The sequence below is a fragment of the Cryptomeria japonica genome, chromosome 1 (genome assembly GCF_030272615.1).
Source record: "Cryptomeria japonica chromosome 1, Sugi_1.0, whole genome shotgun sequence".
Classification (NCBI taxonomy): Eukaryota; Viridiplantae; Streptophyta; class Pinopsida; order Cupressales; family Cupressaceae; genus Cryptomeria; species Cryptomeria japonica.
The window spans coordinates 75,347,002-75,364,409 of NC_081405.1; the positions used below are offsets into that span (position 1 = coordinate 75,347,002).

At 36.7% G+C, this 17,408-nt stretch overlaps 1 protein-coding gene across 1 annotated transcript in view; it reads left to right on the forward strand.

Annotated features, from left to right (window-relative positions):
* Positions 1 to 6,058, forward strand: part of LOC131041891 (uncharacterized) — a 67,175-nt gene extending 61,117 nt beyond the window's left edge. The window contains exons 2-3 of the mRNA XM_057975121.1: positions 5,756 to 5,817; positions 5,929 to 6,058. Coding sequence (XP_057831104.1) covers positions 5,756 to 5,817; positions 5,929 to 6,058 — 192 coding nt within the window. The remainder of the gene's footprint in view (positions 1 to 5,755; positions 5,818 to 5,928) is intronic.
* The last annotated feature ends 11,350 nt before the right edge of the window (positions 6,059 to 17,408 follow it).

Here is a 17,408-nt window from a genome sequence, read left to right on the forward strand (position 1 = left end):
CCACTTCCTAAGACCTATCAAGATCTTCCACAATGCTATTTTGAAGAACAAGACAAATATTGGCTTTTGAGGTCTAGACAAGCCTACCGGTACAGGTCTACCGACACAGGTTTACCGACACCGGTCTACCTGTTAGTAGCCCTATTTCACTGTCTTTTTGGAATTTTCTCTAGATAACACCAAAAAACTCCCTAGACAAATTTAGGTTTCAGACACCCTTTCGAGATTACTATCAGATTACAAAAGATTGGAATTCCACCCTATTCCAGCACTCTTCAACACCTACTTGGGTCACAGGCCTAATTGATCAAGTTAGACCAATTTCACAAAGGAGGTATATGAGAATGGGATCACGAGAAGGTTCCAACTCTTCGGGAAGTTTCTTCTATGTTCAAATACTCCAATTCCATCAATTCAACTCATCATCTCATCATTGTTCATTGTATACTCAATGAAACTCATCTAATCTAATCTAAACCCTCAATTGGTTTAGACTAGGGCTTGGTGGTAATGTACTATCCAACTCCTCTGACCTCGCCCCTCTAGAATCTCAAAATACATGTCCCTAACTTGCATTCTACCCATGGCTATTGGATCCCAATGAGTAGATTGCGAGTAAGGGTCTTATTTGCATGGTAACCCTTGAAAATGGAGGGTTTCAAACCTACGGAGGATAAAACGCTTATAACTTCCACTAAACTTTACTTCAAGAGGTCAGACCAAATGCATTGGAAGGGTGTTCCAAGGTTCTTTCTAACCAGATAAAAAATTCATCAGTAGATCTCACGCTCTGTACAGATAGTACAGAAAAATATCACTGTTATGGCAAAATCAAACTTGTTCTATTCACTTTCTCCACCAAACTTTACAAAACTTTTGACTCCTTTTTTTATCCTTTTTTCCTACGGTTGTCCAAGCATATATAAACCTTTTCCAACATAACCAACTTTTGAATAGTTAGAACCATTGGAGAAGTAGTTGGCATCCTACCGGCAACTTTGAAAAGTTGCTTGACAACAAATGCAATATTTTGCAACTTAGGACAACATCGGTTCACCTAGACCTTATGGAAACACATCCAAGGTCATTATCTGCCATTTTTTAGACTCCAAACACCTAAGACAACATCCTGGACATACTAACTTTGAAAATCCAAATTCCAAGCCTTCATGGCCTAATAGACCTCTAGGTTTATATGCTCACCTAAGAGAGTATTGACCATACAAATAGGCATTCAATTACATTAAGGGTGATCATTGATCCAACCCATTATTGCATCACAAATGAACCTGTAGACACCACCATGTACTTGAAAATAGATGTGTAATGGAATGTGTTGTGCACCAATTTTACCCCCCCATCCACTATGTGGTAGAAAGGGGCTCTCCCCCCAACCCCACGGTTGTGGTGTCTTTCCCCACCATGGTGGATTGAGTGGCACCACATTGTGGTGCCTTCTTCCCACGTCATGGGGTTTGTGATGCACAGTCCCCCCCCCCCGTTTTTTTATTTGATAATTTTTTTTTAAAAACAAAATTTCCAAATGAAAATTTAAGAATAGAGTTTTCAGCAGCATAACAAATAAAATACCAATCCTCTACCCAACAACTAGGTATGAATTTTTGGCAACCCAATAAAAGGGTAAAACATTCACAATAACTGATAAAACAATCTGAAACAAAGATTTAAATACCAAAACTATCCAATTTTTTTCTTCCCAAACAGAAAATTGGGGAATTATCAAAACCCAAGAATCCAATTTTGCCCCAACAGAAAGGAACAAACAATTACACAATCACAGACAAATTTTAAAAAAAAGAACAAGCAAAAGAATTCAGACAGCCAACCTGCAGAGCTTTCCTAGAGGAAATTTGAGAAGAGCCATCTCAATCCTCCCCAAAATACCAGGGTTCACACCAAACCCCCATAACCAGCAGAAAGGAGAAATTTTCTCCAGCATGAGAAGAATCCCCTTTTTCCAAAAAATTTCCAATTATAAAGCCCTTTTCCTCCAAAATCTAATTTAGGGCATAAATTCACTTTTTTAATAAATAATAGAAAATCTAATTTATTTTAAAACATTTACATAACTAACTTAAAAATTCTATCCTTTTTTCTAAAACACTAAAAGCCAATAAATAATTTAATAACTTAATAATTAAAAATCAACTTTCTTTCTCTTTTAAAAATAAAAATAAAACAATTACTCAAGCCATAATATAATTTTTTCTAATAATTCAACATTCACTCTAACTAGACAATTAAGAATAATCGATTATCTAATTAACCACAAAAATGACCTTAATTTAATTTATCCTTAATTTCATTTATAAAAAAACACAACACACATTAATTACCCATAACTACTCAATAAAAGAATAATTAAATACACAAAATGCATAACACACAACATTTGACTAAAACAAAATAAAGACATGGCCCACATACCAATGTCGAAAAAGTGGCCTACTTGGCGAACTGATAGGGTAGCCAATAAACTGACGACGCTCACAACGAACAAGGCTAGGGTTAACATTAGGGCCTTAGAACCATCTCTTCCACTTCCATCGAGTTAATTAGGTACGCTCAGACCTGTGGAGCCAAGTGGAGTCGGTACCTTGTACCTACAATTTCTTGCATCACCGAACCACGCATACATATATAAACACAAACATGGTAAACACACCGGTGAAAGAGAATCGTGACTTTTCGTGTCTCACCAAAATGAGTGACGGAAAATCATCTTCTCGCACCCATACACTTCCACACAACATGATAACATACACATAAACCAACTCGTACATGAAGCAAATGTGTTAGTCAATCGTTAGTAACACATAAATAAACTTAACATTTCATCATTTATAAAATACAATGCAGAAGCAAAGTTTACAGCTACTCATCAATAAGCAATAATGCATAACCAAATTCACCAATCACACTCTCAAGCATAATACCAGAATAAAGCATCACAATCACAATAAATTAACCATCCACATAAGCCACTAAAAAGTCAACCTTGGTCAATCAGGTCAAAAAGGGTCTATACAGGGTAGGGGTACTACATACTATTTTAATGGCAATTGTTTTTCATGTAACAAAATTGGACATAGAGCTAGTGAATGCAGAAATCAAATCAAAAATCAATCTATTATCTTAAGATGTTATTCTTACAATAAGTTTGGACATAAGGCTACTAAATGTAGAAGTAGAATAATATGGAATGGATATAGAAATATGAGTTACACTCAGTCTTTTAGTGGAGTATGATATGCTTGCAATTCATATGGGCACAAAGTTGTTGAATGTAGGAAAAATGGGAGATTCAGAAGAACTGGTAATTGCAGAATGAATCATGGTGTATCTCAGCAAGGTCCAATATATTATAGTTGTAACAAAATAGGACACATTACGAGACATTGCAAAATTAAGACTAGGAAATCTAATGGCTCAACAAAGAAAATTGATATCAATCGGGAGAAGAAAAAAATGAAGATGACTTGGGTAAAGAAAATAGAAGATAAGGTTAAGGAAAATATTGAAGATGGATCCGCACTTACTATGGGTGTTGAGCCCTCTTCTGAAAATTGCTAAAGACAGTTAGGTCTGAGGGGGAGAGTTGAAAGAAGATCTTAAGAACCCCTGCATAGTTTGATGCTAAAGTTCTTTCTACATGATAGAGTTAAGGAAGTCATTTTTGGAGGATTTTGGATGATCTGGTTGGTTCACAACACTGTTAACCGAGAAAAGTAACAAAAACATTGCATTTATCAGTTTTTCAAAAATATGTTTGTGAGAGTGCATTTAATATTTGTCAGACCCTAGTTGATATGAATATATTGGGACTTTTTAGCTCATTTGTTCACTTGCAAATTTGGTATGTCAAGAAATCCTATCTGAGAAGAGGATTTCAGTGTGATCAAGAGTGATTTTAGTGTTCGTCAAGAACAAACCCTAGTTTCCGAAAATATGCCAATTCTAGTTGTTGATGATCTCGAGCTAAAGCCACAACCTATAGTCAAGCCATATCCATATGTGGTCATCGAGAAAGATATTGTAGGTGTATTTTATAAGGTTCGTCTACACTGTTTGTTTGCCAAGGATGTTAGGGCTTATATCCATGCTTAAATGGAAGAGGTAAGTCGCTTGAAATTCAACAATCTCGAGAAAGATTTGACAGAAGAAAACTCAATTACCCTTAAAAACCAGTCTAAGAATATTGCACAGTTAAGGTTAAATATCTGGAGGGTATTTCCTGATTTTTCCTATGATATGGAGTGAATTAAAATTGTTTCAAGTGGAATTCACGGGGACACAGTATTCTTGGACAAACCGTATAAAATTCCAAAGGATTCTATTAGGGCTTTGACAGGTTTATGTGCAAATGGCACCCTACCGGTAAAGAAATCCGAGAAAATGTTGCAAATGTGAAGATGTTTAATGAGTCGGTATGGTTGTCATTGATGTCAACATACTGAATCTATGTTTCAGTGCTTTTTTTTTCTCTGCATTTTTTATATGTTGTATATGTGTTCATGATGTGTTGGTATGTCATTGGATATTTCCTTGAGATGTTATTCTTGTGTTTTGGTGGTCCGAAAGTTGTGCTTTGGAAGCCTGTGCAGTGATGATGATGTTAATTGGTAGAGTTTGCAAAGCTTTGCATTTATGCGCATTTCCAATTCGGTTGATAAGATCTCGGATTTATGTTATTCATGTATCTACCTTTGCTATTATGATTTGGCACATGATGGTATACTTTAGAGTTGTGGTCGTTCAGATATGTCCATTTTGGGTCCAGTTAATCCTGAATGCTCTATATTTTGTTCCATAGATTGTGGCATTTTTATAACGTGTTGATTTGATAGATAATGTGTTGTGGTGTGGTCCACTTCTCATTCTTCTTCACTGTGGGAATGTTTAGTGAAAACCTATTTTGAATTATATTTCATTATCTCCTTGGTCGACTTGGAAAATTCTATTTCAGATATTAGTATAAATAAGGATGATCATAATGAAGAACATATAGAAGTAAGTTGATTGAAAAAGAAGATCTATAATCTACGAATGTGTGTGAGGTTATGTGAAGTTGTGGTTGAGCGGTTAGTTAGGATGTGTTTTATTGTTGTTTGATATCGGAGGCAATGAGCCAAAGGTTTCTTCTAGCATTGCAGCATTGTGGGAGTTGTGCTTCAATGGTGGATTCTTTATTTTTCTTTCTTTCTTCTTCTGAGCAGTGAGCCCTCCTTTTTTTGGCAGTTTTAGCCAGCCCACCTGCAGTGAGCATTCTGGCAATGAGCCACCTTTGTAAAAATCACCTTAACCAATGTCACCCTAATAGGTTTTTTTATAATTGAGAATTAGCATTCTCTATGTTTTTTTCACTCCTTAGGTTTTCCACATATATCTGGTATTACTTGTGTATGCTCTCTCATGTTTATTTATACTTATGGTTAAGTAATTTGAGTTTACGTTACTGGATCTATTTTTGTGGGAAAAGTAAAATATTTCTAATTAACAATTGATTCAACCCCCCCCCCCCCCTCTCAGTTGTCTGGGATATTCAACAATTGGTATCAGAACTTTGGTTTCCAGAAAGTGAGAGTAACTACTCAAGTAAGATCCGATGGCACATAAACTAACTATTCCTACTTTTGAAGAATCCAACTATAGCTTCTGGAGAGTGAAGATGAGAGGATATTTGATTTCTCTAAGTTACAAGACTTGGAAAGTTGTGGAGACCAAGTATGTGCAGCCGGAAAATGGACCTACTACACCGGATGAGATTGAAGCTTATGAAGAAAATGAGCAAGCGAGGTATGTTATCTTTAGTGCCCTATCTAAAACTGAATTGGCGAAGGTTGTTGCATTAGATATTTTTTATGAAGTCTACGAAAGATTGAACAATATCTATGAATAAAATGATAGAGTTAAGCTAGCTAAGATGCGGGCTGCTAAAGGCGATACTAAAGGTAGATATGAGAACTTGAGAATGGAAGAAGATGAAGATATAACAAGCTATTTTCATAAAGTTGATAGTGTAGTAAATGAGATCTAAGATCTTGGTGACACTTTGGATGACAAGGAGATAGAAAAGATTATGAGAACTTTACGGGAATGTTACAATGATAAGATTTCGGCTATTGAGGAAACTTATGATCCGTCAAAATTCACCAGAGAACGATTTTATCACACCTTAACAGCATTCGAGATGAGGAAGTTTGGAAAAAACAAAGCAAAAACTGAGACAACATTTAAAACATCAGAAGCTTCAGATGAAGATTCAAATGATGAGAGCCTGAATGAAATGGAAGCGAACTTTGTGAGAAAGCTAAAGAGAGGAACCGACAAGTATAAAGGTATGTTACCTCTTAAATGTTTTAAGTGTGGAAAACTTACTCATTATGCATCTAGATGTCCGGAGAGAGGAACAAAACAAAAGTTTAAGGAAAACAAAAGAAAGTTCAATAAGAAATCCTACTATGTTAGAGATGATGTTGGTGTTTCAGATGATGAGTCAGATTATGAAGATGGTGATTGTTTACTCTTGGTTGAAAAAGATGAATCTAAACCTAGCAATAATGAGATGTCTAAGGTAGTTGAAATTGTTGCATCAGCATTTTATGTTAGAAGAGATAGAAATGAATGGTTGATTGATAGTGGATGTTCAAATCATATGATCGAAGACAAAAGTAAGTTTGTAAAGCTTGAAAAGTATGATGGTGGTTCTATTAGATTTGAGGATGATCAGACCACTCAGAATGTTAAAATTATTTCTATTACTTTTGATGGAAAGCATAACACTGACAACGTTTACTATGTGAAAGGATTACATCATAATCTCTTGAGCATTGGGCAGATGTGTGAAAATGATTACAATGTTGTTTTTTTAGGATGGTGGTTGTGAGATCCGGAAGAGATATGGAACTGTTATTGTTGCAGGGAAAAAGACAAGTAGAAACATGTATCAATTGGAAGTTGCTACTGATCATTGCCTATTATCTCAGATCAATGAAAGTTGGCTATGGCATCAAAGGATGTGTCACATCAACTTTGATAATTTTGTGAAGATTACTATGACAAGAGATGTGCGAGACTTACTGAGACTAACTAAACCAGATAATAGTATTTGCAAAGAATGTCAAGTGGGAAAGTAGACAAAAGGAACATTCAGAGGAAAGGAACATTCTTCTACTTGATTATTGGAATTGGTACACAGAGACCTATGCGGTCTCAATAGAACAAGCAGTTTACAAGGTGAGACGTATTTCATGTTCTTAATTGATGATTATTCTAGAATGACTTGGGTTGCATTTCTAAAAGAAAAATCAGAGGCATTAGAAAAATTTAAGATATTCAAAGCTAGAGTTAAGAATGAAGTTGATAGAAGGATTAAATTCTTGAGATCTGATAGAGAAGGTCGGTTTACTTCTAATAAATTTGATACTTTCTATGAGAAATATAGAATTAGAAGACACCTCAGCAGAATAATATAGTGGACAGAATGAACAGGACTATACAAGACGTAGCAAAAACTATGATTAAAGAGGCAAATATACCAAAAATTTACTAGAGAGAAGCAATACACACTGCATTATATACCCTTAACAGAGTTCTATTCAAGAAGTATGGGAAAACATCATATGAGTTATGGCATGGAAGGATTCCATCAGTAAGGTATTTCAATTTTTTTGGAAGTAAATGCTATATCCGGAGAGATAAAGGGAATCTTGGAAAGTTTGATAGCAGAGCTGATAAAGGTATATTTCTAGGTTATTCTATAAAGAGCAAGGCTTACAAATGTTATAACATGAGGTTGAGTAAAATCGTTGAAACTGCAAATGTGGAGGTTGATGAAAACATTTCAATTTCTAAATGGAGAGCTAAAAGAAGTTTACATTGAGCAACCAGAAGGATTTAAGTTGTCAGATGATTTGAACATTGTTTGCAGATTGAAGAAGACGTTGTATGGGTTGAAGCAAGCTCGTAGAGCTTGGTATGGAAGGTTAGACAAGTATCTACTAAATCTTGAGGTTTTCAAAAAGGGTTTGTTGATAGCAATCTTTACTTCAAAGTTGACTCAAGTAAGATCCTAATTGTTGTTGTAATTTTTGGAGGAGATGATGACATGTGCAAGAAGTTTGCTAATGAAATGCAAAAAGAATTTGAAATGTCTATGATTAGTGAGTTAAAATTCTTTCTTGGATTGCCAGTAAATCAAAACAATAAAGGTATTTTTATTTCTCAGTCAAAATATGTTAGAGAATTGTTAAATAAGTTTGGATTGGAGAATTTCAAATCAATATGTACTCCTATGACTATCGGATGCAAGTTGACTAATGATGATAAATCTCCTAAGGCTGATGCAAGCAAGTGCAGATCAATGATTAAATAATTGTTATACCTGATTGCTACCAAACCAGATATCATATATGATATTTGTCTTGCAACCAAATTTCAACAAGAACCAAAAGAGTCACATGTTGCAGTAAAGAGGATATTCAAATATTTGAAAGGAATAGAAGATTTTGGATTGTGGTATACCAAAGGGTAAGACTTCACTCTGAAAGCTTATACTGATGCAAATTAGATAGGAAGTGTTGATGAAAAAATGAGTACTAATGGAGGACCATTCTTCCTTGGCTCCTGATTAGTTGCATGATTAAGCAAGAACTGGCTAAAACTAAGATTGCAGAAATAAGTGAGTTGGAAAGAGACCTTAATGAACCTTGCTTTGAAATTGTGGAGGAAATTGTAGCGAAGCTAAAAAATGAAAGGTCTAGCAAGGTACTTGACAAAAGAATGAAAAAGATATTCAATAATATGGGGTTGCCCAGATTTACAAACATTTATGCACAAAGAGTGACAAGATCGGTATCTGCATCCCCTCCGATGATGTTCATTTCCTCTTAAACTCCCTCAAAATTTGCATCCAGTGAGAAGAATGTACCAAGGAAAAGGGTAAAAGTACAAAGAAAGCTTATCATTGTCGAAGTAGAAGTTGAAAAGGCTGAAAGTAGCAATGATGAGGAAGCTAAGAAAGAAAAATTTGTTATCAGTCCTAAGACCAAGAGAACAAAGATGGAAGACATGAAAGATGGAAGACGTGAAAGAACCACAAATAGATCCGCATGTCAAATCTCTTAAATTAGATAGTCTTGTTAGCGCAATTTTTGGTAGAAAATCTTTGGATTATGCAGTGGATATCTATGATGAATCACATTTGGTTGATAAAGAAACGATTGAGATCACGTTCGGTTGATAAAGAAATGATTGAGATCATGTTCGTTTGATAAAGAAACGATTAGAAGGCTATAATCGGATTTATTATTATCTTTGACAAAAATCTATGTGATATTCAAGATTTTGTTCCTAAAAATTTATATGAAGCATTGATAGAGAAGAGGAACACAGCCATATTGAAATAAAATGATATTTGGATCGTTGTTATTGACAAGGTTTGTAGTCCATTGTCTAAAGTTGCTAGAGGTAAGGTCCAGCAAGCTCTTTACACAAGGTTCTGAAAGAAGGAAAGGGTGAATCTAATTATGGGTGAAGATCCTAAGGATATCAAAAGGATTATTAGATAATTAGATGATATTGTTGCCAAAGTTGTAGTAGAAGTAGTAAAGTCCTTGTTTGCCTCTCCAGAGAAAACAAACAGAAGATTGAGTGTCCATGAATCTAGTGGTAGTGCAGTTGCTCGTAAAAGGGAAGAAGGAGATAAAACAATTGACACTAGTCGATTGGAAGCGGTTTCGGATTATCAAATTCAACTTGAGCTAGCTCCTATTATTATAGAACAACTGAAAGTTGAACAGGAGACAGTTGATGTAATAGAACAATAATATATTGAGGTCATTGGTTAGGAGAATGTACCCGAGGATCAGAATAATGAAAATCAGTTTGCAAATGATGTCGTGGAAATACCAGTAGATACTTGCAAAGAGATGACTAGAGAAGAAAATTTTGAAATAAGAAAGACACGGGGTGAAACAAAAATGAAAGTTGTTGGAGATTGTTACAAATAAATGCCTTATTGTCATTGATGTCAAACAGTGTGATCCGGATGGGTTCTAGTTTGGACATCAGCAAAGTTAGCTATAGTGATGAAGTATTTACGGTTATGCTTTTGGACCTAAGGTCACTATGGATTGGTACTATGGTTTGGACATTTATAGTTTGCATTGGTAGGTGATCTGATTGATATTAGTATGTGTTGGTTAATTGTTTGTGATGAGGACCGTTGGAAATTTGATGATTGTGGTTCGGGTGTTGGTTGTTTTAGTCCAGACTTACGCAATTATGAAATGATATGATTGGTACATGTATTCGGGTTATGCTATCAGACTTAGATGTAACATATATTTTTGGTCTGGTGATGGCATGTGAAGTATTATTTTGGTCCAGTGTTGCACGTTTGGTTTTTGTTTTCGTCTGGATTATGTTCTATGCATTTCATATTTTGGTCTGGTTGTATATTTTGGGTCAGAGATATGCATCCATGTTACAATCTTTCTTTTGGTCGACTTGGTGAAGATGTTTTTGTTCTGAATGTGTGTGTGTGTGTGTGTGTGTGTGTGTGTGTGTGTGTGTGTGTGTGTGTGTGTGTGTGTGTGTGTGTGTGTGTGTGTGTGTGTGTGTGTGTGTGCAGGATAGACAAAAGATATAGATATATGATGTGTGGAATACAATGGTGAATCCCTGTGACTTGATGTAAGGATGACGATGCGAGTAAAGTTACTACATTAGAAGAGATTGCAGTACAAAGGTGACAATTGATATAAGAACAGTAATCTGGAGGCTTGGAGGTCCAGATGTTTCAATAAGGTCAGAATTTGTGCTATAACAGAGACTGTGATCGGCATACTAAGATGCCTTCATTCATGCACTTCTTTTTCTATAAGTCGTAATTTTGTATCTTGGCCTGTTGTAGTTAGCTTTAGTGTGCAAGTCCTTTTTGTTGTATTTTGCACCAAGAGTAGTTAGCCTTGGTCTACAAGTCCAAAGCAGTGAGCTCCCTTTTTGTAAAACATTTCTATATAGTAGATCATTTATGTGAGTTGGTGCTCATCGTGGTTTTTCCTAGTTTGGGTTTTCCACGTATAAAATATCGGTGTTCATGTGTAAATGGTGTGAATGATTTTATGATGTTATCATTTAATACTCTTTGAAGTGAGTGCTAGGAATGAACTTGTTAGATGCAAGATTAAAGTCTGAAATTTTTAGTGAATGTTGATTCACCCCCCACCCCCCTCTCAACATCTAGTGTGTTCAACACCTTTACACCCTAAACACATAGAAGATGATGTTATGATGACCTTTGAACCCACTCATACTTCCTTTTCCAAGGTCGAGATGTATTGTATCAAGATTTGGAGGAAGACGAATTGATTGGGGATAGGAGCGAAGAAGAAGTTTTGCTCAAACAATTCATAGATAGTGACCCTTTTGGCAACTATCATGCTACTAGTCTTGGGACATATGTCATCTATGATGAAGATCAACCCATTTTGTCAATCACTTAAAAAAAGGAAGCATTGTTGAAGACAATAATGCCCATAAATCTAAATTATGGACAATTTTTTTTAATGATGCAAGATGCAGAGCCGGTTCAAGAGCTGGTGTCTATCTAATTTCTCCAACTAGAGAGCGAACTCAAAGAGCTTTCCACTTCCAATTTTCCTGCACCAATAATGAAGCTAAATATGAGGGTCCTGTCAAAGGACTCAATTTAGCTTAGTGAATGGGGATAAAAAAATTTGAGAGAGTTCAAAGATTCTGAGTTAGTCATCAAGTAAGTGTGGAACACCTCTACTCTGAAGAACATGCGTATGAGATCTTATAGACATAGAGTCTAGGACTTGATCAAAAAATTTGAAGCTTTTGACATTAATGTGATTCCAAGGGGACAAAATGTTGAAACAAATCAACTGACCATGATCAAATCATAACTCGACGTGGTTACAAATTTGATCACAAATAAGCAATCGATCTGGGTGATCATGAGATTGTCAATCCCAGATAATGATATGAATTGGTAGGTTCTTGAAAATGATGCTCAAATTACACTATGCATTCAACAAGATGGAGAATTCGCAAAGCAGCTCCAGCCAAAGAGAGAGGAAATTTACGAAGATCAAATTATTCATCTTAAAAGCAATAAGCTTCCCAAGGGCCTGATAACCTAGGAGAACCTCTTTGATTCCCTGGATGTGAGGAATGACAAGTAGAAATTTGTTACTGATAAAGGAGACTACACTAATCTAGAAGTTGGTGATGGAAAGAAGTTGAAGGTTGGAAAAGAAGTTCCCCAAAAGGATATTGAATGATTTGTAGCTCTATGTGACTAGTATAAAGGAGTCATAGCATGGTCTTATGAAAATCTCAAAGGATATGATCCTAGAATCATTCAGCATACTATAGAGCCTATAGGAGCTAAGACAATTTGGCAAAAACAAAGGCTAGTGAACCCCAAAATTGAATCTCTTATGGCTCAAGAGTTAAAGAAGCTCATTGATCCTAAAATCATATATATAATTAAGCATAGTACCTGGGTATCCAAATTGGTGCCAGTTCGGAAGAAGAATGGGGATACTCGTTTGTGTGTGGATTTTCATGATCTAGATAGAGCTTATCTAAAGGAGAATTAATTATTGCCTTCCACGGAACAAATTTTGCAAATGATCGTAGGGTCTAAGATATTCACTACTAAATGGTTTTTTCTGGATATAATCAAGTGTTAGTTCTAGAGGAAGATCAACATAAGACCACATTCACTATTAAGTGTTAGTTCTGGATATTGCTTTCAAGGATCCAATAAATCTAATAACTTTGATTTATCTAGATTACCTTAGTGTGTTTTCAAAAAGGAAAACAAATCACTATGATCATCTAGAAGTCTTCAAAAGATGTTAGGACTTTGGGGTATCATTGAACCCCAAGAAATGTGTGTTTGGAGTTCCGCAAAGGAAAATCCTTGGCTATGTTGTATCAAAAGAAGGGATATCCGTTGACCTTGATAGAGTGAAAGCTATTAAAGAGTTACCCCTACCCGTTAATAAAAAAGGTGTGCAATCTTTCCTCAAGAAGATGTTTTTCATTAGCAGATTCATTTTTTATTTTGTTGAATTGGTCCATCCAATCACTTTGATGTTGACGAAAGACCAAAGCTTCAAGTGGACCCTTGAGGGAATAAATGCCTTCGAAAAATTAGAGTTATAGCTTCAGCACCAGTGTTGGTTAACCTGGATTTTTCGAAGGATTTCATTATGTGTATGGAAGCGAGCATAGTATTGCAGCAATGTTAAACCCAAAGGGATGAAGAAAGAAAAGGAGAGCACCAATTGATTTTCACTCAAGGACCCTTAAGAGATATGAAAGAACATATAACTTCGTGGAAAAACAAGCTTTTGTCATTATCAAAGCTCTCGAGAAGTTTCGATGTATGATCACAAGTAATAAATTTTTGATATACATGGCACATCTTAGTGTACATCAGTATATAATGGAAGGAGAACTCACAAAAAAAAGAGCCAATCACATCACCAAAATCCTGGAATATGACATTCAAATTCAACCAACTAAGGTGATCCGTGTAAAAGAGCTTTGTGAATACTTAGCCATAGAAAGTGAGCCAAAAATAGAGAAAAATGAAATTCCTGAGCTTGTATTGATTAATCAATATGACCCTGCAAATGGTTGGATAGCTGATCAAATTAACTTTGTGCAAAGTGGTAGATATCCGTTGAATTTGCCTCCTTTCAAGAGGAGATTTTTAGATTGCAGGGATCTGGATATTCTTTAGTTGAAGAAGTGGTTATGTTTAAGAAGAACTTTAAAGATGTCCTCCGCTATGTGGATAAGGTTCAAGCCAAAACAAATTAGATGGAATGCATAATTTCCCCTCAGGAGGACACTATTCGGTAGAGACTACTGTTGTCAAGATCATACGAGCGAAATATTTTTGGCATATTATATTTGCAAATTGCCACCAAATCATCAAAAAATGTCAAAAATGCCAATTCTTTGTTGGCAAGCGAAAAAATTTAGCCACGCCACTAAATCCAATCGCGACAGATGAGTCATTTGCTCAATGGGGTTTAGATTTCATTGGAATGATTAACCCTGCATCTAGTGTTGGACATAAATGGATATTAACCGCCACTAATTATTTCAATTCCTGATCGAAAGCTTCTCCCTTGGAAAATGTTACTGAGTATGAGATAGTCAATTTCCTTATAGACCTAGTAGCTAGGTTCGGCCCACCAAAAGCGATTATCCCAAATAATGTAAGAGATTTTATTAGTTGCAAGATGTTATAATTTGCATTGCCACATGGGATTTTCCTCAAAACATCCACAAACTATTACCCACAAGGGAATGGTTTAGCAGAATCAATGAATAAAAATTTAATCAAGATTATTAAACAAGTAGGATCAAAACATCAAAGAGAATGGCATAAACATTTGCAGTCGCCCTTGCGGATTGATCGTATCACACCAAACTAAGTGTTGAAAATGACTCCTTATGAGTTAGTGTACGATAAAGAAATTGTTTTGCAAATTTCCATGGAAATCCCCACCTTACAATTGCTCAAATCTATGGAAATAGAGGAAAATGGTCTTGCTGATGTAAGGTTATCAGAGTTGTTAAATGTTTAGGAAACTAGAGAGAAGGCTATTGATGCCTTAGCCAATCACCAACAGGTCATCAAACCCCAGTTTTAAGGAAGATGGCCTAGTTTTGAAATATGATGAGCACGCCACTAAGTCAAGTCAGCATGCGAAATTCAATGTTGTGGGGAGGTCATTTTTGCATCATTAAATGCAAAAAGAGCAACTCTTTTGAGTTAGGAAATATGGAAGGTGATTCTCTCGGGATTCTTGTCAATGGGATCCAGCTTAAACATTTTTTTGAAGGCCATGTCCCTTTCAGGACTGTAAATATTACTTTGTTCTTTTAGTTGTGTGTTGTTTTAGCTTCCAATAAGTACCATAAGGTACAAGTTGGTAGGTGTCCTTTCCAGAGTTTGCCAGTGTGTCCTCTTTCAAATTTAAAATACGCAATGAAATTACCACTATCTGTCACCTTTTACCAAGGCCTTAATTACTTGCATTCCACCCTAGTCCTTATGTCGCCTTTCAAGCCATATTCCTATTGTGTGGTGGCTTAATAGGCCATTAAAGTGTTTTTCCCAAGAAGGTGGTAGTTATAAAGATTAACAAACACTAAAAAAGTAATGAGCCTTTTATTGTAACCCATTTTGCATGCATTAAGAAAGGAAAAAGAAGATGAAGAGAAGGGTGAAGTTTTATGGGTTTGCAGAGAATTATGAATTTCTAAAAAAAAATTAAAATTTGTTGAAAAGGATTTGCTAAGGAGAATTATCAGTATGGTTGAACAAGGTTCCAACTTGGGTGCTCTAGTGATTCCATCACTCTATGTTGATGTTTTTGCAAACATATCATATGCTACAGCCCATTAGTTGAAGCCATTAGTTGAAGGTACCAGAACATTAAAGCATGTAAAACAAAAGGACATTGTCAATCCTTTCTTGGCATTTGATTATGTTTTTGATTAAGTAAAAACAGGTTTTTAAGGGACCCGAAACCCTATACAAAACACGTTTTAAAACGGGCTCTTGCAACCCACTACATGAGATATTCAGTCAAGTTCACAACACGGAACAGAACCAATACAAGACGGAACAAAACAAAGAAAGAGTAGAGACCCCAAAGAAAAAGTTGTCTGAAAAGAAAAACCGAACTGCAGGCAGACTATAACAAACAACGGGCAGCAATGAGAAAAAAGCAAAGAAAGTTCCAGCTGTTCATAGGGGTAAAGACAACCCTACCCCTAACTTAGGATTTCCCTATGGAACCCTTCTTGCGGGATCGAAGGGTCAAGTCAAAAGAAGGCGAGGATCACTTAGAATGTTTGCCTTTGACCTTAATCCAACCATCTTCAACTTTAGCAGCCTCATCTTGCCACTACAACGAATCTAGCGCTAGAAACCCAGCAACCATGGAGTGAATTGCATACGACGCAGCTCCAGTAGGACCGGCAAGGCTAGAGCTAGAATCAACCCTAGTAACAGAACCAAGCAAAAGGACTGCACCAGCAATCTCCCCAAAAACAGGAATAGGCCCAGCAGACCGGTCAGATCTAGCAACCAGGGCAAATACAGTAACCAAAGAGCCAGCAACATCACCTTCCTTGCTAACAGCAACGGGAGGCACAAACTCAATAGAAGAAACACCAATCGGCAACCCACAACCCCCAGCAGCCACCTCAGGCCGCGAGGAAACAGAGTCACCCACCAAGGGGGAAGCCACCCCATCCGTCAACGGGACCGTTGTGGCAGTCGGGCTGTCCTAAGTAACCACGTGGGAAAAACTTCGTTGTGAAGAGTTCTTCACAACAGAATAATGTTGAGTTGAAGCACCGTTCCACCAAGACACAGAGCGTTTCTTAGTAACACCAAGATCACATTTGGCAGCAACATGACCCGTTTTAAAGCACCTTCTGCATCTAAAGGGAATCCCTTCATAGTCCAAAGGCTGAATCCAATGGCCCTTAAGTTTAATCTCTGCAGGCAATCCCTTAGACACATCAATGTCCACCAAGATGCGAGCATAGGTAGAATGGTGAATATTAAAGGAATCAGAATCGAGCATCAGGAAGTCCCCAAGATCCTCACCCACTTCCTCAAGAAGAGAATCCTCAAGAAGGTATTTGATTATGTTGATGGTATCTACGACCCGAGTTTGTGCCATAATCCCAAAAGCCTTCATGAAGGTGCTCTAAATAGAAGGCTTAAAAGAGAAAGTAAATAGAAATATAAGTTTGTAGGCATCAGGTGTTGGTGTTGGAAATAAGCCACACCCGGATCAACGATGGACTGGTCCAAGAGGGGCCAGTAGCTCAATGGTAGAGCACTCCAGCAGCGTATGGAAGGTCCTAGGTTCAATTCCTAGTTGGTCCATGTCTCAACATGGTATCAGAGCCAGGTCCAGGCTAAGAGCCCCAAGCACACAAGAGGTGTGGCTTAAGGGGGGGTGTTGGTGTTGGAAATAAGCCACACCCGGACCGATGATGGACCGGTCCAAGAGGGGCTAGTAGCTCAATGGTAGAGCACTCCAACAGCATATGGAAGGTCCTAGGTTCGAGTCCTAGCTGGTCCATGTCTCAACATTGGGTTCTACTATTCAGGCCTTCCATAGTTCATGGTTCCATGGATCCATCCATCCCCTAAGCTGGTAAGTATTTGAGCATTGCATTTCCTAAGCTAGTAAGTATTTGTGCATTGTATTTTGATGCACGTACGAAAATTATTCAAGGAGGAGAGATCTGAGTAGTTATTAGCGCAAAGGTTATTCGAGAAATGCTACACATCCCCATTGAAG